The sequence below is a fragment of the Oncorhynchus gorbuscha genome, linkage group LG16 (genome assembly GCF_021184085.1).
Source record: "Oncorhynchus gorbuscha isolate QuinsamMale2020 ecotype Even-year linkage group LG16, OgorEven_v1.0, whole genome shotgun sequence".
In the NCBI taxonomy this organism is placed as follows: Eukaryota; Metazoa; Chordata; class Actinopteri; order Salmoniformes; family Salmonidae; genus Oncorhynchus; species Oncorhynchus gorbuscha.
The window spans coordinates 54,388,201-54,416,066 of NC_060188.1; the positions used below are offsets into that span (position 1 = coordinate 54,388,201).

Here is a 27,866-nt window from a genome sequence, read left to right on the forward strand (position 1 = left end):
CCATTACACCTTCCAATAGATTCAACTAAATGTGCTGTATAATCTATTAATTTCCGTAATTGCCAATAATCAAAAATCAATGCAATTCCAAAAACATGCTTGTCCATTATAGCATTGAGCATATATCTGTCATACAGTATTGACCAGTGTTCAGCTGACAAACTAAGGGATACAACCATAGGGTCTATGGATAAAATGCTTAAATGATAGAAAGATGAAACTTAGGTATAGATATAGGTATTCTAGGTTCTACTTGTATATACAGTTGAAGTCGGAAGTTTACATACACTTAGGTTCGAGTCATTAAAACTTGTTTTTCAACCACTCAACCAACTTTTTGTTCACAAACTATAGTTTTGGCCAGTCGGTTAGGACATCTACTTTGTGCATGACACAAGTAACTTTCCCAACAATTGTTTATAGACAGATTATTTCCCTTTAATTCACTGTATCACAATTCCAGTAGGTCAGAATTTTACATACACTAAGTTGACTGCCTTTAAACAGCTTGGACAATACCAGAAATAATGTCATGGCTTTAGAGGCTTCTGATAGGCTAACTGACATCATTTGAGTAAATTTGAGGTATACCTGTGGATGTATTTCAAGGCCTACCTTCAAACTAAGTGCCTCTTTCCTTGACATCATGGGAAAATCAAAAAATATGAAAATAAATTGTAGATCTCCAAAAGTCTGGTTCATCATTGGGAGCAATTTCCAAGCACCTGAAGGTACCGCGTTCATCTGTACAAACAATAGTACGCAAGTATAAACACCATGGGACCACGCAGCCGTCATACCGCTCAGGAAGGAGATGCGTTCTGTCTCCTAGAGATGTACGTACTTTGGTGCGAAAAGTGCAAATCATTCCCAGAACAACAGGAAAGGAACTTGTGAAGATGCTGGAGGAAACAGGTACGAAAGTATCTATATCCACAGTAAAACGAGTCCTATATCGCCATAACCCAAAAGGGTTAAGCCACTGCTCCAAAACCGCCATAAAAAAACCAGACTACGGTTTGCAACTGCACATGGGGACAAAGATCATACTTGTTGGAGAAATGTCCTCTGGTCTGATGAAACAAAAATAGAACTGTTTGGCCATAATGACCTGGAGGAAAAAGGGGGAGGCTTGCATGCCGAAGAACACCATCCCAACCGTGAAGCACGGGGGTGGCAGCATCATGTTGTGGGGGTGCTTTGCTGCAGGAGGGACTGGTGCACTTCACAAAATAGATGGCATCATGAGGTAGGAAAATCATGTGGACATATTGAAGCAACATCTCAAGACATCAGTCAGGAAGTTAAATCTTGGTCGCAAATGGGTCTTCCTAATGGACAATGACCACAAGCATACTTCCAAAGTTGTGGCAAAATGGCCCAAGGCCACCAAGCAAACAATTTAAAGGCAATGCTACCAAATACTCATTGAGTGTATGTAAATCTCTAACCCACTGGGAAAGTGATGAAAGAAATAAAAGCTGAAATAAAACATTCTCTCTACTCTTATTCTGACATTTCACATTCTTAAAATATAGTGGTGATCCTAACTGACCTAAGACAGGGAATTTTTACTAGGATTAAATGTCAGGAATTGTGAAAAACTGAGTTTAAATGAACATTTATTTGGCTAAGGTGTATGTAAACTTCCGACTTCAACTGTAGTTATACAGATGTACGCAACATATAAAGAGGATGGGTGAAGTGATGGTGAATAGCCCAGTTACTAGTGTTTCCCTGGGTTAGTTACGTCTAAGAACGCTTAAAAGGAAGCATAGAATTCCTGATTGGCCATACTGCCAAGGATATATACTGAACATGTATGATGATGAAAGAGGGCTTCCCTGGTGGCACAGAGGATGAAAATCCTGGTTTGGCAGCCAAATATTGTAGGTTCAAACCTCAAATGGGCAGGTTGTCAAATATATGAATTATAAAACAATATGGTTGTGTTTAAATGTTTTTCAAATGTCCTATGAATGGAATTAAAATGCCATGTGTGTCTATATCACATTGCAGTGCTTTCAGAAGTATTCATGCCCCTTGACTTATTTCACATTTTGTTGTGTTACAGCCTGAATTCAAATTGGATGAGAAAAAAAAAATATTTTTTTCTCATCCATCTACACAAAATAACCCATAATGACAAAGTGAAAACATGTTTTTAGAAATGTTTGGTAATTTATCTGAAAAAAAACCCACTCCTGAGTCAATACTTAGAAGTATTGGGAGCGATTAAGCTGTGAGTCTTTCTGGATAAGTCTCTAAGAGCTTTCCACACCTGGATTGTGCAACATTTGCCCAATTCTGTTGTATTTTGTAGTTATTGCTTGTGATTTATGTATTTATGCACCTATTGGTGATGCTGTGCTGGTGTTTGTTGAGCTGTGAGACATATTTCCTGAAAGGGACACACAATAGACTATTATTTTCAAAGATTCCTCAAGCTCTGTCAAATTGAATGTTGATCATTGCTAGACAACCATTTTCAGTTCTTCCAATCAATTTTCAAGTATATTTAAGTCAAAACTGTAACTCGGTCACTGAGGAACATCACTGTCATCTTGGTAAGCAATTTCAGAGTAGATTTGGCCTTGTGTTTTAGGTTATTGTTCTGCTGAAAGGTGAATTAATCTCCCAGTGTCTGGTGGAAAGCAAACAAACAGGTTTTCGTCTAGGAGTTTGCCTGTGCTTACCTTCATTTCAATTATTTTTTTATCCTGAAAAACTCCCCCGTTCTTAATGATTACAAGCATACCCATAACATGATGCAGCCGCCACTATGCTTGAAAATATGGAGAGTGATACTCAGTAATGTGTTGTATTGGATTTGCCCCAAACATAACACTTTGTATTCAGGACAAAAAGATAATTGCTTGCCGCATTTCTTTGCAGTATTACTTTTGTGCCTTTCTGCAAACAGGATGCATGTTTTGGAATATTTTTATTCTGTACAGGCTTCGTTCTTTTCATTTTGTCAATTAGGTTAGTATTGCGGAGTAACTACAATGTTGTTGATCCATCCTCAGATTTCTCCCATCACAGCCATTAAACTCTGTACGTGTTTTAAAGTCACCATTGGCCTCCCACAGCAGTTTCATGCCTCTCCAGCAACTGAGTTAGGAAAGACGACTGTATATTTGTTGTGACTGGATGTGTTGATACACCATCCAAAGTGTAATTATTAACTTCACCATGCTCAAACTGCTATTCAATGTCTGCTTTTTATTTTATTTTCACCAACAGGTGCACTTCTTTGCAAGGCATTGGAAAGCCTCCCTGTTCTTAGTGGTTTTAACGTCACTGCTCGACTGAGGGACCTGACAGATAACTGAATGTGTGGAGAAGAGAGACGATATAGTCATTCAAATATAATGTTAAACACCATTATTGCCACAGAGTCCATGCAACTTATTATTTGCTAATATTTTAATTAAATTTAAACACAACAAAATTAAGAAAAAGTCAAAGGTTGTGAATACTTTCTGAAGGGACTATGTCATAGGTATAATAGATAGACGGATATACAGTGCATTGGGAAAGTAATCAGACGCCTTGATTTTTCCAGATGTTGTTACAGCTGTATTCTAAAATGGATTAAATAAATAAAAATCTTCATCAATCTATACACAATACCTCATAATGACAAAGCGAAAACAGATTTTAAGATTGTATTTTTAAATACATTTGCAAAAACAAACAGAAATACCTTATTTACATAAGTATTCAGACCCTTTGCTATGAGACTCAAAATTGAGCTCAGGTGCATCCTGTTTTCATTGATCATCCTTGAGATGTTTCTACAACTTGATTGGAGTCCACCTGTAGAAAATTAAATTGATTGGATATCATTTGGAAAGGCACACAGCTGTCTATATAAGGTCTCACAGTTGACAGTGCATGTCAGAGCAAAAACTAAGCCATGAGGTTGAAGGAATTGTCCATAGAGCTCCAAGACAGGATTGTGTTGAGACACAGATCTGGGGAAGGGTATCAAAACATGTCTGCAGCAATGAAGGTCCCCAAGAACACAGTGGCCTCCATCATTCTTATACGGAAGATGTTTAGAACCCCCAAGACTCTTCCTAGAGCTGGCCGCCCGGCCAAACAGAGCAACTGGGGAGAATAGTCATGGTCAGAGAGGTGACCAAGAACCCGATAGTCACTCTGAAAGAGCTCCAGAGTTCCTCTGTGGAGATGGGAGAATCTTTCAGAAGGACAACCATCTCTGCAGCACTTCACCAATTGGGCCTTTATGGTAGAGTGGCCAGACAAAAGCCACTCCTCAGTAAAAAGCACATGACAGCCCGCTTGGAGTTTGCCAAAAGGCAGCTCAAGACTCTCAGACCATGAGAAACAAGATTATCTGGTCTGATGTTTGAACTCTCTGGCCTGAATGCCAAGCATCACGTCTGGAGGAAACCTGTCACCATCCCTATGGTGAAGCATGGTGGTGGCAGCATCATGTTGTGGGGATGTTTTTCAGCGGCACAGACTTAGAGACTAGTTAGGATCATGATAAATTTGAAAGAAGCAAAGTACAGAAAGATCCCTGAAGAAAACCTGCTTCAGAGCACTCAGGACCTCACACTGGGGCAAAGGTTCACCTTCCAACAGGACAACAACCCTAAGCACACATCCAAGACAACGCAGGGGTGGCTTCAGGGACAAGTCTCTGAATGTCCTTGAGTGGCCCAGCCAGAGCCTGGACTTGAACCCCATCGAACATCTCTGGAAAGACCCGAAAATAGCTGTGCAGCGACGTTCCCCATCCAACCTGACAGAGCTTGAGAGGATCTGTAGAGAAGAATGGGAGAAACTCGCCAAATACAGGTTTGCCAAACTTGAGTGTCAAACCCAAAAAGACTTGAGGCTGTAATCACTGCCAAAGGCTCTTCAACAAAGTACTGACTAAAGGGTCTGAATACTTATGGTTAAATTAGCTAAAATCTAAAAAAAATCTGTTTTTGCTTTGTCATTATGGGGTATTGTGTGTAGATTGATGAGGGGGAAAAAACAATTTAATCAATTTTAGAATAAGGCTGTAACGTAACAAAATGTGGAAAAAGTCACGGGGTCTGAATACTTTCCGAATGCTCTGTACAGGCCTCTTTTTTGCATAGCCACAACAATGAAAGTATAGAAGGATGAAACAGAGGTCTATATACAGATGGATAGGACTCACGGTGATCCTCTCATCGTGGTCGTTGACCTTCATGTTGTTCCTCTTCCAGGAGATGGTGGGCTCCGGATGGCCCCGCGGGGGGATGCACTCCATGACCGCCGGCTCCCCTGCCGCCACGACTACGTCACTGGGTGTCTGCCTGAAGTCATCCCTCAAGACTGGTAAGAGAGGGGAGGGAGAGGGGGGGCAATTGTTATTATCCAGCAAACATACATTATTATAGTTAGCTTTGGCAATTTCCGTACATATTTATTGCCAATAAAGCACAATTGCAGATTGAATTGAAAAGAGAGAGGGTGATACAGAGTACTACGCCTACTTCACAATTCCAAAACAACCCCTAACCCCCTAAGCACTTCGTGTTGATGTAATACAATTGGAGAGGTAATAGCAAGATCATAATAGCTCTGCTTTTCCCTCTGTAAGGGAAAGTCACAAAGATACCTTGAAAGTCCACATCAGAAATCGTAAGTTAGGATAGTCTACCACATCTTTCACTGTGCAGGGTGGCTGCATGAATGCATTATAATGTAGTCTAAGTTTCATGTGTAAGTACGACCTGTATGCCATAAAGCTTTTTGCTGTCTCCGCTATCAAGTCTAAAAAGTCTATCAAGTTTTTAAAAAAGGGTGAATGCAAAACAGATGAAATTCAACACGCAGGAGCGGCTCTCAGTGTATGATTTAGTTGAATGACCCAAAGCCTCTCAATACTGGGATAATAATGATATGACTTGTGATAAAAAAAAAATTGGTGTGTTTGTGTGTTTCCTTCCTATGGTCTTCATTGACTCAGTGTCCTGAGTGTGTGTGTGTGTGTGTGTGTGTGCAAGTGTGTGTGTGCGTGTTGCCTCCCTATGGTCTTCATTTACTCAGTGTCCTGAGTGTGTGTGTGTGTGTGTGTGTGTGTGTGTGTGTGTGTGTGTGTGTGTGTGTGTGTGTGTGTGTGTGTGTGTGTGTGTGTGTGTGTGTGTGTGTGTGTGTGTGTGTGTGTGTGTGTGTGTGTGTGTGTGTGTGTGTGTGTGTGTGTGTGCGCATGTGCCTGTGGCATAGCGGCTCATCAATAATGGACAGGCTCCTTTCTGACACAAGGTGGATGAATTATTCAATCGGCCTAACACACTCCCCAGACACACACACATCAATATGCATGAGACAGAAATACAAACACTTACAGAACATACAAAAGAGACAAAAATGTACACACACTTGCACACAAAAGCTTATAGAAATACGAACACTCACAAACACACCTACACACACATACAACCATGCACACCAACAACATCAACTCTACCAAAAATAACCAACCACCCTCTATCAAACCACACCTACAGGCCAGATGTAATCAACCATCAACCCTTCTTCTTCCCTCAATCTGTATTCCCATTGAATGACTCTTTATCAGATTCTTCTGCACCTCTTCGCCACTTCCATTAGTGTAGTCTGCTGCTCTCCTTCCGTATCTCTCCGAATTGACCCGCATTCAATCGTTATTTCACTCTGCCACTATCCAATTGGTGCCTGGCTATGCCCTTAAGCTAGCACCAGAGGATAAAGTTTCCGTGAGGATAAAGTTTATGAGGAGAAGGGATATTGCTCTGGACTCGATCCAATATACTCTAATGCCAGGCTGCTGATGATATGGATTAAACTGAATGGAGTCTGTTGGAAAATGGCAGTAGCCTGTATTAGTGTGTTAAAAATAACTATGAGGATAGTGGAGTTGGTATTTGTTCGTATTTCACTTAGGCCACAAGTGGCTAGTGATTGGAGACGTTTGGACAGAGTTCTAGGTAGTTTCAGTGCTTTGGGTAGAAGTTGCCCTTAATGACAGATCTAGAGCCATCTTATCATCTGTTAGTCCCAACTTTAACCATTGGGAGTAAAAACGGGAGTATATGACCTTGGATCAGTGCTTAGGGGTAACTTCAACCCTCATGTCAACAATGTGTGAGTGTGTCAGCCAATCACATGAAGAGCTGAATAACCATCTCACTGAGAGGCCTGCGGAGGCCAATCATAATTTGGTCTCATGCGAACAACAAAACAAGACACTGTCTTTCATTCATTGGCAGTGCTTACCTTGTGATAATCTAATAAGAAAAGATGTTATGAAAAGCTGTTTCATCATTTTTTATCTGTTTTCTTTCAAGGTTGTTTTATGCTCAAAATCTCAAAATGTGCTATAACTGCATCAAAACGTGTTAGGGTATTCATGCCTTCCTTCCCATCAATTCAAATCCATTCAAAACTTGCGGGCATTCGTGGCCGTTCCTGATTCCAGTCACTGTCAATGAACAGCATAGACCTCGCTGCTTTGTCTAGCTTCATTTGTTGCATTGAGCCAATTTCATATTTTGTGCATGCGTATTGCGTGTGTGGGAAAGCTCTGTTCATCTGGCCGTGTCTACATAATTTGGCGCCCGCATCCCTTGAAATTATTGAAACTAGCTAGAAAAAGAAAAGGACAAATGTACACTGTACTGCACCCCAAACGTTTTCAAGTTGTATTTTCAAGGATAACTTGGTTTAATTCAGAGAGGGAGACCAACACCTGCACTTCCTGACCATCAGAGGAAGGTAGAGAAAATCGTCCGATCTAATGTACCATACTCGCCCTGACAAAGCAGCCTGGCACACAGCCAATCATTGATGAGAGGAAAGGAATGTTTTACAGTATTTTGGACCTTATCAGTGTTCAAATGGAAGCCAGGTTTAATCATTTTAGGGCTCCTGAGTGGCACAGCGGTCTAATGCACCCCATCTCAGTGCCAGAGGTGTCACTACAGACCCTGGTTTGATCCCGGGCTGTATCACAACTGGCTATGATCGGGATTCCCATAGGGCGGCGCACAATTGGCCCAACGCCATCCAGGTTAGGGTAGGGTTTGGCTGGGGTAGGCCGCATTGTAAAATAAGAATTTGTTGTTATCTGACTTGCCTAGTTAAATAAAGGTTTTTAAAAAAGTGTCATCCTTGGCCATGAAATGCTGTCACACTGAGAGGTTCAGCCTGAAGGACAGACAAATGGACTTCATTTAAAAGTAAAGGTTGTCCTAATTCATTTCCATTTCCTTTACAATTTGCGGGTTAGGCTATTGTTTAACTGAAAATGAAAATACACAACATCCCTTTGATGCATTTGATTTATAAAGCTAGAATTTTGTTTTGATGAGACAATATTTTGACGTTTTAAATTGAATTTTCAATCATTTCGATTGTTGATGTGGAAATTATGTTAGAACCTTAATTATAATATATAGTTGAAATCAGACGTTTACAAACACTGAGGTTCGAGTCATTAAAACTCATTTTTCAATCACTCCACAAATTTCTTGTTAGCAAACTATAGTTTTGGCAAGTCAGTTAGGACATCTACTTTGTGCATGATACAAGTAATTTTTCTAACAATTGTTTACTGACAGATTATTTCACAATTCCAGTGGGTCAGAAGTTACATCCTCTAAATTGACTGTGCCTTTAACCTCTTCCTCCTACCCTCTAATTTTTTGAACACTGTTAAAAATCGTGCAACATTTCAGCGCCCTGCTACTCATGCCAGGAATATAGTATATGCATATGATTAGTATGTGTGGATAGAAAACACTCAGACGTTTATAAAACTGGTTAAATCACAGCTGTGACTTTAACAGAACGTGCGTTTCATCTAAAAGTGCAGGAAAATCTGATCACTGAAAGTGGAAAAATATATCCATCCGCTGCTTCAACCCATTGTTATGGGCGAAAGACATTAAATAGGGCTGAGGTTGCAGTACTTACAGCTTCCACACGATGTCAACAGTCTTGTCATTTGCAAATTCTTTGTTTCTTGGTCAAACGAACAAGAGACAGGCTTTTTCTTCAGGTCTCCAACCGGATATTTTGGTTGAGAAATACACGGACAGTATTTCAAGACGGACCCCTATAGAAAACACTTCGTCTCGTGATTAATTTGATCGCTTATTAATGTTTACTAATACCTAACGTTGCATTACAAAAGTATTTCGAAGTGTTTTGTGAAAGTTTTTTTCATCGACTTTTTGAATTTTAAAAAATGACGTTACGTTATGAAACGCTATTTTTTCCGTTTATCACACATTCTTCATAGATCGATATCTAGGCTATATATGGACTGATTTAATCGAAGAAAAAAAAACAATAGTGATTATGGGACATCTAGGAGTGCCAACAAAGAAGATGGTCAAAGGTAATGAATGTTTTATATTTTATTTGTGCGGTTTGTGTAGCGCCGACTATGCTAATTATTTTGTTTACGTCCCCTGCGGGTCTTTTGTGGTGTTTCATGCTATCAGATAATAGCTTCTCATGCTTTCGCCGAAAAGCATTTTAAAAATCTGACTTGTTGCCTGGATTCACAACGAGTGTAGCTTTAATTCAATACCCTGCATGTGTATTTTAATGAACGTTTGAGTTTTAACTAATACTATTAGCATTTAGCTTAGTGCATTTGCATTTCCAGAGCTCTAGATGGGACGCCTGCGTGCCAGGTAGGAGCAAGAGGTTAAACAGCGTGGAAAATTCCAGAAAATGATGTCATGGCTTTAGAAGCTTCTGATAGGCTAACTGACATCATTTGATTGAATTGGAGTTGTACCTGTGGATGTATTTCAAGGCCTAAGTTCAAACTCAGTGCTTCTTTGGGAAAATCAAAATAAATCAGCCAAGACCACAGGAAAACAAATTGTAGACCTCCACAAGTCTGGTTCATCCTTGGGAGCAATTTCCAAACACCTGATGGTACCACGTTCTGCTGTACAAAAAAATAGTATGCAAGTATAAACACCATCGGACCACGCAGCCGTCATACCGCTCAGGAAGGAGATGCGTTCTGTCTCCGAGAGATGAACGTACTTTGGCGCGAAAAGTGCAAATCAATCCCAGAACAACATCAAAGGACCTTGTGAAGAAGCTGAAGGAAACCGGTACAAAAAGTATCTATATCCACAGTAAAAACGAGTCCTATATCGATGTAACCTGCACATGGGGGGACAAAGATCATACCTTTTGAAGAAATGTCCTCTGGTCTGATGAAATAAAAATAAAACTGTTTGGCAATAATAACCATCATTATGTTTGGAGGAAAAAGGGGGTGGCTTGCAAGCTGAAGAACACCTTCCCAACCGTGAAGCACAGGGGAGGCAGCATCATTGTAACGGCGTTCGTCTGTTGAATCAAGAGAGTCGGACCGCCTCAGGCAGCCAAGCATATACCACACCCCTAATCAGCCGCGATCCCAAATAATACAAACCCCAATACGAAAACAACATATAAACCCTTGTCACACCCTGGCCTACCCAAACATATCACAAAAACACAAAATACAATGACCAAGGCATGACAGAACCCCTCCCCCTAAGGTGCGGACTCCCGGACGCACCTCAAGAGCATAGGGAGGGTCCGGGTGGGCATCTGTCCATGGTGGCGGTTCTGGCTCGGGACGTGGACCCCACTCCATTAATGTCCTATTTCCTCCCCTTCGCGTTCTGGTATAATCCACCTTCCCCGCCGACCATGGCCTAATAGTCCTCACCCAGATCCCCTCATAACTGAGGAGCAGCTCGTGACAGAGGGGCAGCTGGGGACAGAGGGGCAGCTCGGGACAGAGGGGCATCTCAGGACAGAGGGGCATCTCAGGACAGAGGGGCATCTCGGGACAGAGGGGCATCTCGGGACAGAGGGGCAGCCCGGGACAGAGGGGCAGCCCGGGACAGAGGGGCAGCTCAGAACAGAGGGGCAGCCCGGGACAGAGGGGCAGCCCGGGACAGAGGGGCAGCTCGGGACAGAGGGGCAGCCCGGGACAGAGGGGCAGCCCGGGACAGAAGCAGCCCGGGACTGAGGGGAAGCCCGGTACTGAGGGGAAGCCCGGTACTGAGAGGAAGCCCAGTACTGAGAGAAAGCCCAGTACTGAGAGGAATCCCAGTACTGGGAGGAAGCCCAGTACTGAGAGGAAGCCCAGTACTGAGATGAAGCTCAGGCAGGTAGTAGGCTCCGGTAAATCCTGGCTGGCTGGCGGAACTGGAAGATTCAGGTTGTCTGGCCGATCTAGAAGATCATGGCTGACTGGCACTTCTGGCGGATCTTGGCAGACTGGCACTTCTGGCGGATCCTGGCAGACTGGCGGATCCTGGCAGACTGGCGACGCTGGGCAGACTGGCGGCGCTGGGCAGACGGGTGGCGCTGAGCAAACTGGGAGCACTGGGCAGACTGGGAGCACTGGCGGCGCTGGGCAGACTGGCGGCACTGGCGGCGCTGGACAGACAGAAGACTCCGGCAGCGCAGGAGAGGAGAAAGGCTCTGGCTGCGCTAAACAGGCGGGAGACTCCGGCAGCGCAGGAGAGGAGAAAAGCGCTGGCTGCGCTGAACAGGCGAGGCGCACTGGAGGCCTGGTGCGTGGTGCTGGAACTGGTGGTACTGGATCGAGGACACGCACAGGAAGCCTGGTGCGGGGAGCTGCTACCAGAGGACTGGTGTGTAGAGGTGGCTCTGGATAGACCGGACCGTGCAGGCGCACTGGAGCTCTTGAGCACTGAGCCTGCCCAAGTTTACCTGGCTCGATGCCCACTCTAGCCCGGCCAATAGGAAGGGCTGGTATGTGCCGCACCTGGCTCTGCACCCGCACTGGAAGCACCGTGCGCTCCATAGCATAACACGGTGCCTGCCCGGTCTCTCTAGCCCAACGGTGAGCACAGGGAGTTTGCGCAGGTCTCCTACCTGGCATAACTATTCTCCCTTCTAGCCACCCCCAAAAAAATTTGGGGCTGCTTTTCCGGCTTCCAACCGCGTCGCCATGCTGCCTCCTCAAACCAGTGCCTCTCCGCTTTAGCCCCATCTATTTCTTCCTTGGGACGGCGATATTTTCCCGGTTGCGCCCAGGGTCCTTTTCCATCTAATATCATCTCCCAAGACCAGAAGTACTTATATTGCTGCTCCTCACAATTAACTGGGAGAGTAGGCTCAGGTCTGACTCCTGACTCAGCCACTCTCTCTCTGCGCTTTCCCCCAATAAATATTTGGGGGTTACTTTCGGTTTTCGCTCTGCGTCGCCGTGTTTTCCTTTTAGACTCCATTCGTCTATAGCCCTCTTCGCAGTGCTGAAGCGAATCCCAAGCGGGCTCCTGCACTCTCTCTGGGTCGGCCGCCCACCTGTCGATTTCTTCCCACGTCGTCTACTCCATGCTTCTGCTGTCCATAACGTCGTTGCCAGTTACACGCTGCTCGGTCCGTGAGAGGTGGGTGTTTCTGTAACGGCGTTCGTCTGTTGAATGAAGAGAGTCGGACCGAAATGCAGCGTGTTGGTTACTCATGCCTTTAATGAATGAAAACGCGGTACATGAAATAACTGAAACTAAATACAAAAACAACAGAACGGAACGTGAATCTAATTACAGCCTATCTGGTGACTACAACACAGAGACAGGTACAAACACCCACGAAATACAAAGCGATCTCAGGCTGCCTAAATACGGTTCCCAATCAGAGACAACGATAAGCACCTGACTCTAATTGAGAATCGCCTCAGGCAGCCAAGCCTATACCACACCCCTAATCAGCCGCGATCCCAAATAATACAAACCCCAATACGAAAACAACATATAAACCCTTGTCACACCCGGGCCTACCCAAACATATAACAAAAACACAAAATACAATGACCAAGGCGTGACAGTCATGTTGTCGGGGTGCTTTGCTGCAGGAAGGACTGGTGCTCTTCACAAAGTAGTTGGCATCATGAGGAAGGAAAATTATGTGGATATATTGAAGCAACATCTCAAGACATCAGTCAGGAAGTTAAAGCTTGGTCACAAATGATTCTTCCAAATAGACAATGACCCCAAGCATACTTCCAAAATTGTGGCAATTTTGGATTAAGGACAACAAAATCAAGGTATTGGAGTGGCCATCACAAAGCCCTGACATCAATCCTATTGTGAGCAGAACTGTGGGCAACAAATTTGTGGACAGAACTGAAAAAGCATATGCGTGCAAAGATACCTACAAACCTGATTCAGTTACACCAGCTCTGTCAGGAGGAATGAGCCAAAATTCACCCAACTTATTGTGGAAAGCTTGTGGAAGGCTACCCGAAACGTTTGACCCAAGGAATTGTCAGGAATTGTGAAAAACTGAATTGAAATGTATTTGGCTAAGGTGTATGTAAACTTCCGACGTCAACTGTATATATTTGTGTGTAATAATATTTCACTTCATAACATAATAATAATATTCACATAATAATATTATTATTATTATGTCTGTGTGTGTGTGTGTGTGTGTGTGTGTGTGTGTGTGTGTGTGTGTGTGTGTGTGTGTGTGTGTGTGTGTGTGTGTGTGTGTGTGTGTGTGTGTGTGTGTGTGTGTGTGTGTGTGTGTGTGTGTGTGTGTGAGTGCGGTGCTTTGGAAGAATTTGCTTTTCAAACTTTTCAAATTAAATAAGTTTATATACTGAACTTTTAGTGCCCCCTATTGAGTGTATCTGTGGATGCTACATCAGTCTTTGGCTGAGCTGAGTTAAGTAGTGTGTCATTTTGTCGGTTGATATGAAATATGCCGCTATCGGAGGCTATAGCTTGTGTACGCTGGTTACATTGGTATTTACATTTGGTGATTTTTAAAATGTAATTTAAAGATTTTCTAGCCTATGTCACTCTGGGTGTTGGAGCTCTCCATTGTACGGTGAACTTGGGCTTCATCAAGGTTTAGTTGTGAGTACATCTCGCATTGATAATCGCCAGTGACTACTCAGACACCAACCACACCACACGTCACTGCTCTCTCTCTCTCTCTCATATTCTCTATCCACCTATTAATAATGCATGAATGATCTGCCTGTAAGGTGTCTTCGGTCAGTCACCCCCCCGATCCTTCGTTCCCCTCATCCCTCTTTCTCCTCTCATCTCTCTTAAGCCTCCTGCTTGCGGTCGCTACCTGAAGGCATTTTCTTTCTCTCTCTCTCTCTCTCTCTTTCCTTGTTCTTTCTCTCTCTCTCTCCTTGTTCTTTCTCTCCTTCTCTTTTTGAGTCCCTATCAGGTTTCAGGTGTGATCCAGGCTTTTGTTGCTCCCAGATGAGATCTTGACATACAGTGGCCTACCTAAAGAGGCCAAAGCTACACTTGCCTTCGAGCTAGCAGCCTGGCCTAAGCCACTAGGGATTTGGAGGGGTGGGCGGGTGGGGTGTACCTGAAACTATGAGAGGGATCACTGTCTAACCCCAGGCTCCTTTCCTTCTCAAATATCACCCCTTAACCCCATTTTTGTAAAAATGGACCTTGCCAAAAAATGTGCTTTCACGTCAGCTTCTGTCCCACAGTTAGCTGATGGGAAACTTGTGAGAATAGGGGGTGTCTTCACCTTCTAAAGTTACTCAGCTTTCAACACAAAATCGCACACTCAATCTTTGAAAATATGTGTGAATTTGAGATTGGGACATCAAGGCTGGTAGATGATTTATTGATGTGTGAGAGAGTCATGGGGGTGAATGTGTTGCATACGTTATGATGACCTGATTAGTAATATTCAGAAATTATATCAATGCGTAGACGTTCTCACTACGTCCACACTGAACCTTTTCCCATGAGTATGGAAAGTGCGGAGCAGTCAAATCTGCCAGTAAAATGATCAGAGGAAAGATTTCCATCCAAAAAGTGTTCCTCCAAAAAATGGAAGACAAGTTGGAAGGCATTAATTGAAACTGCGCTCAATTATTATACACACAGTGTAACGGCGTTCTTCGTTTGTAGAATGAGAGTCGGACCGAAATGCAGCGTAGTGGTTACTCATGTCTTTAATGAAAGGAAAAAAGCGATACATGAAATAACTATACAAATACGAAAACAACAAACGGAACGTGAAACCTATTACAGCCTATCTGGTGAAACTACACAGAGACAGGAACAATCACCCACAAAATACACAGCGAAACCAGGCTACCTAAATAAAGTTCCCAATCAGAGACAACGAGAAGCACCTGACTCTGATTGAGAACCGCCTCAGGCAGCCAAGCCCATACAACACCCTTACTCAGCCGCAATCCCAATAATACAAAAACCCCAATACGAAATACAACAACATAAACCCATGTCACACCCTGGCCTGACCAAAAATATAACGAAAACACAAAATACAATGACCAAGGCGTGACAGAACCCCCCCCCTAAGGTGCGGACTCCCGGACGCACCTCAAAACCATAGGGAGGGTCCGGGCGGGCGTCTGTCCATGGTGGCGGTTCCGGCTCGGGACGTGGACCCCACTCCATTAATGTCCTAGTTCCTCCCTTCACGTCCTGGGATAATCCACCCTCGCCGCCGACCATGGCCTAATAGTCCTCACCCAGAACCCCACAGAACTGAGGAGCAGCTCGTGACTGAGGGGCATCTCGGGACTGAGGGACAGCTCGGGACTGAGGGGCAGCTCGGGACTGAGAGGCAGCTCGGGACTGAGGGGCAGCTCGGGACTGAGGGGCAGCTCGGGACTGAGGGGCAGCCCGGAACTGCGGGGCAGCCCGGAACTGAGGGGTAGCCCGGAACTGAGGGGTAGCCCGGAACTGAGGGGAAGCCCAGTACTGAGAGAAAGCCCAGTAGTGAGAGAAAGCCCAGTAGTGAGAGAAAGCCCAGTACTGAGAGAAAGCCCAGTACTGAGAGGAAGCCCAGTACTGAGATGAAGCTCAGGCAGGTAGTAGGCTCCGGTAGATCCTGGCTGGCTGGTGGAACTGGAAGATTCTGGTTGACTAGCAGATCTGGAAGATTCTGGTTAACTGGCAGATCTGGAAGAGAATGGTTGTCTGGCAGATCTAGAAGATCATGGCTAACTGGCGGATCCTGGCTGACTTGCGGATCCTGGCAGATCCTGGCCGACTGGCACTTCTGGCGGATCCTAGCTGACTGGCACTTCTGGCGGATCCTGGCTGACTGGCGGATCCAGGCTGACTGGTGGATCTAACTGATCCTGACAGACTGGCGACGCTGGGCAGACTGGCGGCGCTGGGCAGACTGGCGGAGCTGGGCAGACTGGCGGCGCTGGGCAGACTGGCGGCGCTGGGCAGACTGGCGGTGCCGGGCAGACTGGCGGTGCTGGGCAGACTGGCGGCGCTGGGCAGACTGGTGGCGCTGGGCAGACTGGGAGCACTGGCGGCGCTGGGCAGGTGGGAGAATCCAGCAGCGCAGGAGAGGAGAAAAGCTCTGGCTGCGCTAAACAGGCGGGAGACTCCAGCAGCGCAGGAGAGGAGAAAAGCGCTGGCTGCGCTGAACAGGCGAGGCGCACTGAAGGCCTGGTGCGTGGTGCTGGAACTGGTGGTACTGGATCGAGGACACGCACAGGCAGCCTGGTGCGTGGAGCTGCTACCAGAGGACTGGTGTGTGGAGGTGGCTCTGGATAGACCGGACCGTGCGGGCGCACTGGAGCTCTTGAGCACCGAGCCTGCCCAAGCTTACCTGGCTCGATGCCCACTCTATCCCGGCCAATAGGAAGGGCTGGTATGTGCCGCACCGGGCTATGCACCCGCACTGGAAACACCGTGCGCTCCATAGCATAACACGGTGCCTGCCCGGTCTCTCTAGCCCAACGGTGAGCACAGGGAGTTTGCGCAGGTCTCCTACCTGGCATAGCCATACTCCCTTGTAGCCCCCCCCAATATTTTTTTTTGGGCTGCTTTTCGGGCTTCCAACCGCGTCGCTGTGCTGCCTCCTCATACCAGCGCATCTCCGCTTTAGCGGCCTCTATTTCTTCCTTGGGACGGCGATATTCTCCAGGCTGAGCCCAGGGTCCTTTCCCGTCTAATTCCTCCTCCCATGTCCAATTCTCCCAGTGGTGCAGCCTCTCCCACTGCAACTGTTCTTCACGATAAACAGGAAGAGTTGGCTCAGGTCTGAACCCTGACTCAGCCACTCTCTCTCTGCGCCCTCCCCCAATAAATATTTGGGGGTTACTTTCGGTTTTCGCTCTGCGCCGACGTGTCTTTCTTTTTGACTCCATTCGCCTATAGCCCTCTTCGCATTGCTCCAGCGAATCCCAGGCGGGCACCTGCACTCTCTCTGGGTCGGCCGCCCACCTGTCGATTTCTTCCCACGTCGTATACTCCATGCCTCTGCTGTCCATAACGTCCTCTCTTCGCTGCTGCCTGTTAACACGCTGCTCGGTCCGAGTGTGGTGGGTGATTCTGTAACGGCGTTCTTCGTTTGTAGAATGAGAGTCGGACCGAAATGCAGCGTAGTGGTTACTCATGTCTTTAATGAATGGAAAAAAGTGATACATGAAATAACTATACAAATACGAAAACAACAAATGGAACGTGAAACCTATTACAGCCTATCTGGTGAAACTACACAGAGACAGGAACAATCACCCACAAAATACACAGCGAAACCAGGCTACCTAAATACGGTTCCCAATCAGAGGCAACGAGAATCACCTGACTCTGAACCTCACACTCAACGTCAACAAAACTAAGGAGATGATTGTGGACTTCAGGAAACAGCAGAGGGAACACCCCCCTATCCACATCGATGGAACAGTAGTGGAGAGGGTAGCTAGTTTTAAGTTCCTCGGCATACACATCACAGTCAAACTGAATTGGTCCACTCACACTGACAGCGTCGTGAAGAAGGCGCAGCAGCGCCTATTCAACCTCAGGAGGCTGAAGAAATTCGGCTTGTCACCAAAAGCACTCACAAACTTCTACAGATGCACAATCGAGAGCATCCTGGCGGGCTGTATCACCGCCTGGTACGGCAACTGCTCCGCCCTCAACCGTAAGGCTCTCCAGAGGGTAGTGAGGACTGCACAACGCATCACCGGGGGCAAACTACCTGCCCTCCAGGACACCTACACCACCCGTTGTTACAGGAAGGCCATAAAGATCATCAAGGACATCAACCACCCGAACCACTGCCTGTTCACCCCGCTATCATCCAGAAGGCGAGGTCAGTACAGGTGCATCAAAGCTGGGACCGAGAGACTGAAAAACAGCTTCTATCTCAAGGCCATCAGACTGTTAAATAGCCACCACTAACATTGAGTGGCTGCTGCCAACACACTGTCATTGACACTGACCCAACTCCAGCCATTTTAATAATGGAAATTGATGGGAAATGATGTAAATATATCACTAGCCACTTTAAACAATGCTACCTTATATAATGTTACTTACCCTACATTATTCATCTCATATGCATATGTATATACTGTACTCTACAACATCGACTGCATCCTTATGTAACACATGTATCACTAGCCACTTTAACTATGCCACTTTGTTTACTTTGTCTACACACATCTCATATGTATATACTGTACTCGATACCATCTACTGTATGCTGCTCTGTACCATCACTCATTCATATATCCTTATGTACATGTTCCTTATCCCCTTACACTGTGTATAAGACAGTAGTTTTGGAATTGTTAGTTAGATTACTGCATTGTCGGAACTAGAAGCACAAGCATTTCGCTACACTCGCATTAACATCTGCTAACCATGTGTATGTGACAAATAAAATTTGATTTGATTTGATTTGATTGACAACCGCCTCAGGCAGCCAAGCCCATACAACACCCCTACTCAGCCGCAATCCCAATAATACAAAACCCCCAATACGAAATGCAACAACATAAACCCATGTCACACCCTGGCCTGACCAGAAATATAACGAAAACACAAAATACAATGACCAAGGCGTGACACACAGATACAGACACACACATATACTATTCAGATATTCAGATTTAAACTCTTAAAGAAACACTCCAAAAAGCATCACTATCCCTTAGCGAAACGAGAATACGTGTTTTTCCTCCTTTCTCACTTAGTGTGAGTGAGACTAATTAACACTAGCCTAATTGCTGAACACTCTACCAGGGACAGAGGTGGTGACTGTTATTTCTCACTATTAGACAAGGAAAACACCAGTATTGAAAATTCAGTACCCTGCAACTGATTGAATAGAGAGTGATGGTAGGTCCCAATTTAGTACCCTGCAACTGATTGAATAGAGAGTGATGGTAGGTCCCAATTCAGTACCCTGCAACTGATTGAATAGAGAGTGATGGTCGGTCCCAATTCAGTACCCTGCAACTGCCTTGTTTTACAGTAATGAATTAGTCTCAAACTCAATCTACAGATATTTAAGGGACCAATCTGTGTGTGTGTACTTATACATGCGTGTGAGTGTATGTGCTTACCCTGGGGGGTAGTGATGGTCATTAACACTGTAATTTAGCCACTAATGTCCCCGCAATGTCACCCCAGCAGGGTGGATCTGAACTTAATCTGATTAATGACAACTCGCTCCTATAATGAAGGATGAGAAAATCCAACAAAACCTGAGCACATTACCATAACCATCCTTATGGGGACACTCCATATCTATGTCATGGCTAACCTCCCTTATGAGGACATTCTTTATCTATACTGATGATGGCTAACCTCCCTTATGAGGACATTCTTTATCTATACTGATGATGGCTAACCTCCCTTATGAGGACAGTCTTTATCTATACTGATGGCTACCCTCCCTTATGAGGACATTCTTTATCTATACTGTGCTCCCCATGATGGCTAACCTCCCTTATGAGGACATTCTTTATCTATACTGATGATGGCTAACCTCCCTTATGAGGACATTCTTTATCTATACTGATGGCTAACCTCCCTTATGAGGACATTCTTTATCTATACTGATGATGGCTAACCTCCCTTATGAGGACATTCTTTATCTATACTGATGATGGCTAACCTCCCTTATGAGGACATTCTTTATCTATACTGATGATGGCTAACCTCCCTTATGAGGACATTCTTTATCTATACTGATGATGGCTAACCTCCCTTATGAGGACATTCTTTATCTATACTGATGGCTAACCTCCCTTATGAGGACATTCTTTATCTATACTGATGATGGCTAACCTCCCTTATGAGGACATTCTTTATCTATACTGATGATGGCTAACCTCCCTTATGAGGACATTCTTTATCTATACTGATGATGGGTAACCTCCCTTATGAGGACTCCCTATCTCTGTCAATGGGGCCCTCTAATCGCTTACGTTTGTGATCATTTCTCCAAATGTCAAGATAGCGTGGCGTCCCTTCTCGAGTGTGTGTGTGTGTGTGGGTGCGTGCGTGTGTGTCTACATACATCAGCGTGTTTTGTTTATAAGCAAGGTAATACCAGATTGAAGTGTCAGATTGAGAGAATTGGGGATGTGTTTTATTTTCACCCAACAGTGCCACAGAGATATATGCTAGAAGAGAGGTTTTCTGGGGTGAATAAACTGAATTAACTGTTGAGGCTGGTGTTTAACCGCTCACACCACACACACAGCCCCTGATCTTATCTCAACATCATATCAAACTTTACCCAAACATCATTAACCCAGACCAAAACAGTGCACCACCAAAACTACTTAGGAACCCGTCCATTCACAGCATGTGGTTTGGGGGAACCTACTGAGCTTGCTACTTCCCGGGTCCGGATTGGAGACCCACAAGGTTAGGGAAAGCTTGAGTTGACCTGTCACACCCTATACAAGGGGCCCTTGTTCCTAGTTCCTTTGATTCCTCTCTTCGCTCTCCTTCCTTGTCTTGGCTTCACTGGAAGCATCCCAAATGGAAGACTATTGCCTATTTAGTGCACTACTTTTGACCAGGGCCCATAAACCAGCAGCTTTGAGAGAAGAGGGCTCCACATAAACTTGATTAAGCACTGACAATTACCCATAAAGCCCCTGTGGGGCAAGATTAAGCAGATGACCCTTGACCCTCCAGTACTGACTCCCCCTTGGGGGAAGCCTCTCAACAAAGCCAGGTATAATCCTTACCGCAGGGCCTGCACGGTCCACTTCAATTAGGAGGGGGAAACACACACACAGGGACACACAGAGCGGGACACACCACACAAGCCGAGAGACATGCACACACACATAGACACAGATATGTAAAAAAAAGAAAAAACACACACAGATACACACAAGCATTGCTTATAAATAAAACACACTAATGGACTGTATGAGAAAGATAGACCCTAATGATGGAAACCCCATTCCATCTATCACCATCTATCGCCTTTTCTGTGTGAGCTAGCTCTTTTGCAGTCAACAATCACAAGGCACAGCTGTTTGAGTTAGCTGTCAACGTGCGTCTCTCATCCAATGTAGCTGTTTGTGTACGCTAATGACAAATACAGTTGTCCTACAAAATGACAAAAAACAAGTCTAAGCTTACCACTCTGTCATCTACATGCAAACATATCCATTACATTGAATCAAACAAAGAAAAGAAGTTGCGCATATAAACAAAATCAACAATATCAACATTGTGTATTTATAATATCAATCTCTTCACCAGTGACCGGCGAATGACTCTTTGCAATGTGTCACACTTACAATATGCCCCGACTACAACGACACTATTCAATGTCAGGTCCTTGCTAATATATCAGTGCATTGTTTGTGCTCATGATTTGACATAAATGCTCGGGGCAGGCAGGCGGCTCACTTTTAATTAAAAATCTACTTTATCGGTATCATCAAATGTTCATCACATTCACCAGATGTTCAGGAAGATGCTTGTGTGTGTTTTTTCCTCCTGACAAGTCATTTTCAGCAGCCCTAGGGCTGGGCGATATGACGATATATATATATCATGTGACCATAGAAAAACCTCTGGCGTTTCATATTGTGCTCTATCGTTTATTTCCTTGTGTCGCAAATCACACTCTTTATGGCAATCTTTTCATCAATTGGACAACGCTTTTGCAACACAAACAAACATGGAAGAGTGAACGTGACACAGAGCACGGAGACACGGAACTCTTACCTAAAAGAGGGGCTACTTTGGTCGCATGAACGTGGTTTGGGTATAAAAAGTCTGACACGGACCAGAAAACCGTCCACTGCAAAATATGCCACAGGCCCCGACAACAGGCTCAAACACCACTAACCTCTGACCACCTACACGGTCCCGACAACAGGCTCAAACACCACTAACCTCTTACCACCTACATGGTCCCGACAACAGGCTCAAACACCACTAACCTATTACCACCTACACAAGAATCATGTGAAACAGTACGGAGAGAGACTACGGATGAGACCCAAAAAAGTACAGTTGAGTGCTCAAAACAAACCCCGACTCAGACGTTGCAAGAGGCTTTTGCCCGCGGCACACCATATGACAAAGAATCAGGAAGATGGAAGGAGATAACAGCTGTCATTACAACTTACATCTGCAAAGACAAGGCCCCAGTTTACACAGTCGAGAAACAGGGGTTTCATGAGTTGGTGCAAACACTCGACCCAGGTGCCAAATACAAATTGATTTGTGACACATATTAATGCCAAAATAATATGCGAAAACAGGCAAGCCACCAAATATATATATATTTTTAGGCCTATATTTATTTTGTTTGCAACTATAGTTGAAGTGTTTTCTATTTACCTTTTTAAGATTTTGTACATTCATATTTTTGATTTTGTTACATGCTTAATTGAACATTTGCACAGGTTCTCAATAAAATAAATAATCAAATATGAGTAACTACCTTTTCATTTGTTGAGTATAATTCAAACTGTAATAAGAAATAGGCCTTCACATGTGGTCATTCTATATAAACTTTTTATAAATTGAATTTACAGAAAATGTGCTATATCGTGATATGTATCGTTTATCGGGATATGAAATGACCTATATCGGGATATGAGATTTTGGCCATATCGCCCAGCCCTAGCACTACTCATGAATAAATATTCAAATAGATGATGGAGAGAGACAGAGATTGAGGGATGGTCTTAGGATGGTGGGGACCGAGGGGGAGAGAGAGAGTGAGTGTTCAGGCTCTGTTGTGTGGGGGTTTGAGGCGGTCATCTGACAATCTGTCCACTTGCATCTCAAGCTGATATGAGGCAATCTGTCACACACACACACACACACACACACACACACACACACACACACACACACACACACACACACACACACACACACACACACACACACACACACACACACACACACACACACACACACACACACACACACACACACACACACACACACACACACACAGGTTATTGAGGGCTCCACACATACTAATCACTGCGTTTTATCATCCTCAAGCATTGATCTGATTTGGAACCAGCGAAACATAATATCCTCACACACACTTTAACAAGTCCCCCAGACCCCTGATACGATTTCAAACGGGAGATTCAAATCCTAATACGTTATACGACTCTGGATATACATAAAGTCATAGTTTAGCCTCCGTCTCCTGTGCTGTATCGATGGGGTGTGTTTGACATTCAATGAAACCGGCCAGTGCCTATAATGAAAAGGTCAATGTACGCAATCTTTGCCTCATCTCTTATGTGTTGAATTAAATAGGCCTAGGCTCTCCACCCCTCAAGAATGTCACAATGTCATCTTTGACATATTTTTCAGACATGAAACCCAGTTTATATGGCCTTATGGTTTGCATGTCTGTTTCCTCTACGAGGGAGATATATGTTTACTTTGTCTCGGTAACCAGATGCATAGGCAGATGTATAGGGGGTTGGGGGATTGAGTGTCTTGGAGGAGTCCCCGAATTGGTGATCAATAAAAGTGATTGTTGGTGGGTGGGACTGGGGGTGGTGTGCAGATGGTAGGCCTTAGGGGGCCTCTCCATGGGGGCCCCATGGGTTCCTGGCCCCAACACTTTCACTAGGATTAGCCTGTAAATTCACAAATCGACACAAATACACATGCAGCCACACATACACACATTGAGTGACATTAGAGCTCTGCTACCCGATGCGAGCCTGACGGGCCCCGACGTTATACATCGGGTTAGGGTGGGTAGTGCCTGTTTTTTCATCAATAACTAGGGTATGGGTAGGGCTCAGGTATCACTAAATTGATCACTAACATTTTGAAGCTGAGCCATAATATATAATGTTCCTTGAGTTTTGTCGGGTTTTAGAGTGACCTTTAAAGTAAAAGCTAACTCCATTCTCATGTCTCTTCGCTCTTTGAGCAGCACCCTGTGCATTCTGGGCAATTCAGAGACAAGGAGAGCTCTCCTTCAAGGAGTGAATGGGAGTCAACTGGGCACTAGCGCAAACCCCAAACATTAGCATTAGCATGACTATCTGTAATATTGTACAGCTTTGTGTGATGCTAAGCTTAGTTAGCCGCGTTACGCAGCGTGACAGTCTGTTGGGTGGGGTGTTATACAGTGAGCTACAAAAGTATTGGGACAGTAAACACATTTTTTATTGTTCTGGCTCTGTTTCATGAAAAAATAATTCCCGCAAACATCCCTTCTAAATTTGAAAGTAATCCTAGAAGTAATTATCTACTTCTTCAAAAGTATCGGTAATCTGATTACAATCTTTTTTTAACGTAATTTTTACCGTAACGTAATTTAATGTTACTCCATCCCTGCTCTCTCTCTCTCTCTCTCTCTCTCTCTCTCTCTCTCTCTCTCTCTCTCTCTCTCTCTCTCTCTCTCTCTCTCTCTCTCTCTCTCTCTCTCTCTCTCTCTCTCTCTCTCTCTCTCTCTCTCTCTCTCTCTCTCTCTCTCTCTCTCTCTCTCTCTCTCTCTCTCTCTCTCTCTCTCTCTCTCTCTCTCTCTCTCTCTCTCTCTCTCTCTCTCTCTCTCTCTCTCTCTCTCTCTCTCTCTCTCTCTCTGAAAATCAGAGCTGATTTGCACAATTGAGGGTAATGAGCTGAAAACAGTAAGCAATTGGGGATGTTTTGGGGCGGCAGGTAGCCTAGTGGTTAAAGTGTTGGGCCATTACCTGAAAGGTTGCTTGGTCGAATCCCTGAGCTGACAAGGTAAAAATATGTCGCTCTGCCCCTAAACAAGGCAGTTAACCCACTGTTCCTAGGCTCTTGTTCTTAACTGACTTGCCTAGTTAAATAAAGGTCAGATAAAAAATATTTGGTTCTTGTAAAATTGCCTTACAAATCTACTCAACATGGCAGATAGTCTATGTCAACATGGATTCATAAGGTAGACCAGGTAAGAATTTGGTAGGCTGTACACTGAAATGGCATGCATTGTGTAGAAATAAATGACATATTTGGAAACTAAATAATCAATGGCATTTGGTATGAAACCTGATAGCCATATGCTGCTCCTGCTTGTAAATTGCAGAAGTGTCTGTCAGATTGTGTGTGTGTGCGCATGTGTGTGTGTGTACCTCCGGGACAGACAATCTCTAGTTACCCCTCATAATGGAGGGGCTATTAGTGTTGGGACGCAGACAGATATCCCTGTCTACTGCTAGGACCACAGCTGTCATGGAGTGTGCATGTGTGTGAGTGTGTGTGTTGGGGGGGATTGGTGGCATGAGCTGGACGGGTGCTTTGAGGGGGAGGTGTGCGTGTATGTGTAGGGGGGGCTTGTTTGGAGCTTAAAGGCACGTGTGGCCTGGACATCTGTCCCACCCAGAGACCCCTCTCACACACACACGCGCGGGCACACACACACACCTCCCTCGACGCTCTCCCCTGGACGTTTCATCATCTCCAAATTCCCGATAGGGATAAAGGAAGGACCCACTCTGGATAATGAGACTGGTTGATGGAGGCAGGGAAGGCTGGGGCTGCTATGGTGAGGCAAGCACTGAAGGACCCAGACAGATATTGCCTTGGGGACGATAGGGAAATGAGAAGGGGGAGGAGGGGAAGCTGGGGGGGATCAGTCCAGTCCAGGATGGTCCATCCCCCCCAGCCACAGGACCCTGATGGTGCATTTACTTCTCTACTTCCCTCATTTCTCCTCATTTTATCCCCCTCTTTTTTTTGTGGTGCGTGTTTTTCCTTGTCGAGCCACTCATTTAGACGCTGTCTCCCCTGGTTAGGCCCGTCAGCTGAGTCCAGTTAACACACAACAGCTGGGGATTCCTCCCCTTACCCTCACAGACCCCCAAACACCAACCTTTTGGCGGCTGATGGATGAAAGGCAGCTGGCCCCACCCCGGCGGTGACGGGCATGAAAAATGATTTCCTTTATGACAGAGAAAACGCACAGGACCCACCAGGTTGAGGGGAGTTCTGACACACCGCCATGCATATGATACCTGGGTTTTCTTCTGTTTTATTTTACTGGACAGAAGATGATGAGACAATGTGTGAAACACAGCGTTTGCGTGTTTGATAAATACGTGTTTCCATTTGGGTAGGTATACGAGGTAATACTGCTTACAAATCAGGTTTCCTGTCATGAAGCTTTCTATTGTCCAGCGACTACCCATTTTCCAACCACTACTTTTCTCCTTCCCCCCTTATGACACCCAGGTGGTGACAGCTAGGACAGCAGAGTCCCTACCCATCTTCCCGAAAGCACCTAAAATCCTACCTTTTCAAAGAGTACCTTAAAAAATCCCCCCCACACACAAAAAAAACATTCCTGAACCCAGCACTTGTCTCCCCCCCCTAGCTCTGACTTTGCTGATAACTACTTTTTGAGGAAAAGTGTACTGACTATGCCAAGATGAATGCACTAACTGTAAATTGCTCTGGATAACTACAATGTAAATGTAGAATGGATGCATGACAGAAAGCATACAGTTCTTTACAGCTTCTCAAAACTCATCAGCTTTGGCCGGGGCATCTCATGAAAACACGTCCCATAACCACGAAAAAACAACGTCCGTATCTCAACCTCACATGACATAAAACACGGTGGCTCGGACTGCCACAAAAATAGTCAGTGGAGGCCGGCAGAGGCTGGGGAGGGAGAGATGGACGAGGTGAGCTGTCAAGGTGCAACATTTTAGGGCTTTCTAAGTGCTAATAAACGCCCGTGCCTCGGCCTCCCAGCAGCCTTTCACACCCGGACCTGTCAGGGCGACAAATTGGAGTTATAAATGAGTGTGTGTCGACTGCTCAGGTCAATGTGGAGGGTGACTGCGGGCCCTCATTATCAGGGGGAGTAAGGCGTTATGGGGGTGGAGAGAGAGAGAGTGAAAGAGAGACAACCTTTCCTTTCTTGCACGAACACTCACACTTGTCTTGTTGTTGCTTATTATAACCGTGATATGTGGTTGACTGACCTAGCTACTTTAAGATGAAGTAACAGTAAGTCGCTCTGGATAAATGACTAAAATGACTATAATGTAAATGTAGAGAGAGACACAGAGAGAGAGAGAGAAACCTTGCCTGTGTATGTATATGTGTACATGTAAAAGTGTGTTCAGCGTTGGGGAGTAATGGATTACAAAAAAACTGTAACTTTAATCCGTTACGTTACCAGCAAAAATATTATAATCAGATTACTAATACTTTTGAAAAAGTAGATAAAATACTTATAAGATTACAAAGGGATGTTTGCTGAAAAAAATGTTCATAAAACAATTCTCTGTTTTCTTAATTACCTTTCATATTAGCTTCAGTCAACTGAAAAAGTGCTACTTTGATCTTCCCGCCTGAGCAACATACACGGTCAAAAAAGAAAAAGTTATGGCGCGCTAACGCAGTGCATTGTTTGGACGGCGTTTCAAAGAACAATTTGTGTTCAAAGAAGAAAAGGGCAGGAATGTTACAGTTCAATGCAAACTATGTTTGCCCATGGTAAAGCTGCTGTCGACATCCAGACACTTCACTTCCAAACTGAAGAAACACTTGGAGGTAAGGATGACAATTGGCAGGTGTGGCGTGTTAGCTTGCTTAGCTAGT

The 27,866-nt window shown here is 44.7% G+C and overlaps 1 protein-coding gene across 5 annotated transcripts in view; it reads right to left on the bottom strand.

Moving 5' to 3' along the window:
• The window catches only part of LOC123999642 (roundabout homolog 2-like), a 136,157-nt gene that overhangs the window by 65,709 nt on the left and 42,582 nt on the right, over positions 1-27,866 (bottom strand). For all 5 annotated transcript variants that reach the window (XM_046305602.1, XM_046305600.1, XM_046305601.1 and 2 more), the window contains exon 3: positions 5,186-5,343. In XM_046305602.1, coding sequence (XP_046161558.1) covers positions 5,186-5,343 — 158 coding nt within the window. The remainder of the gene's footprint in view (positions 1-5,185; positions 5,344-27,866) is intronic.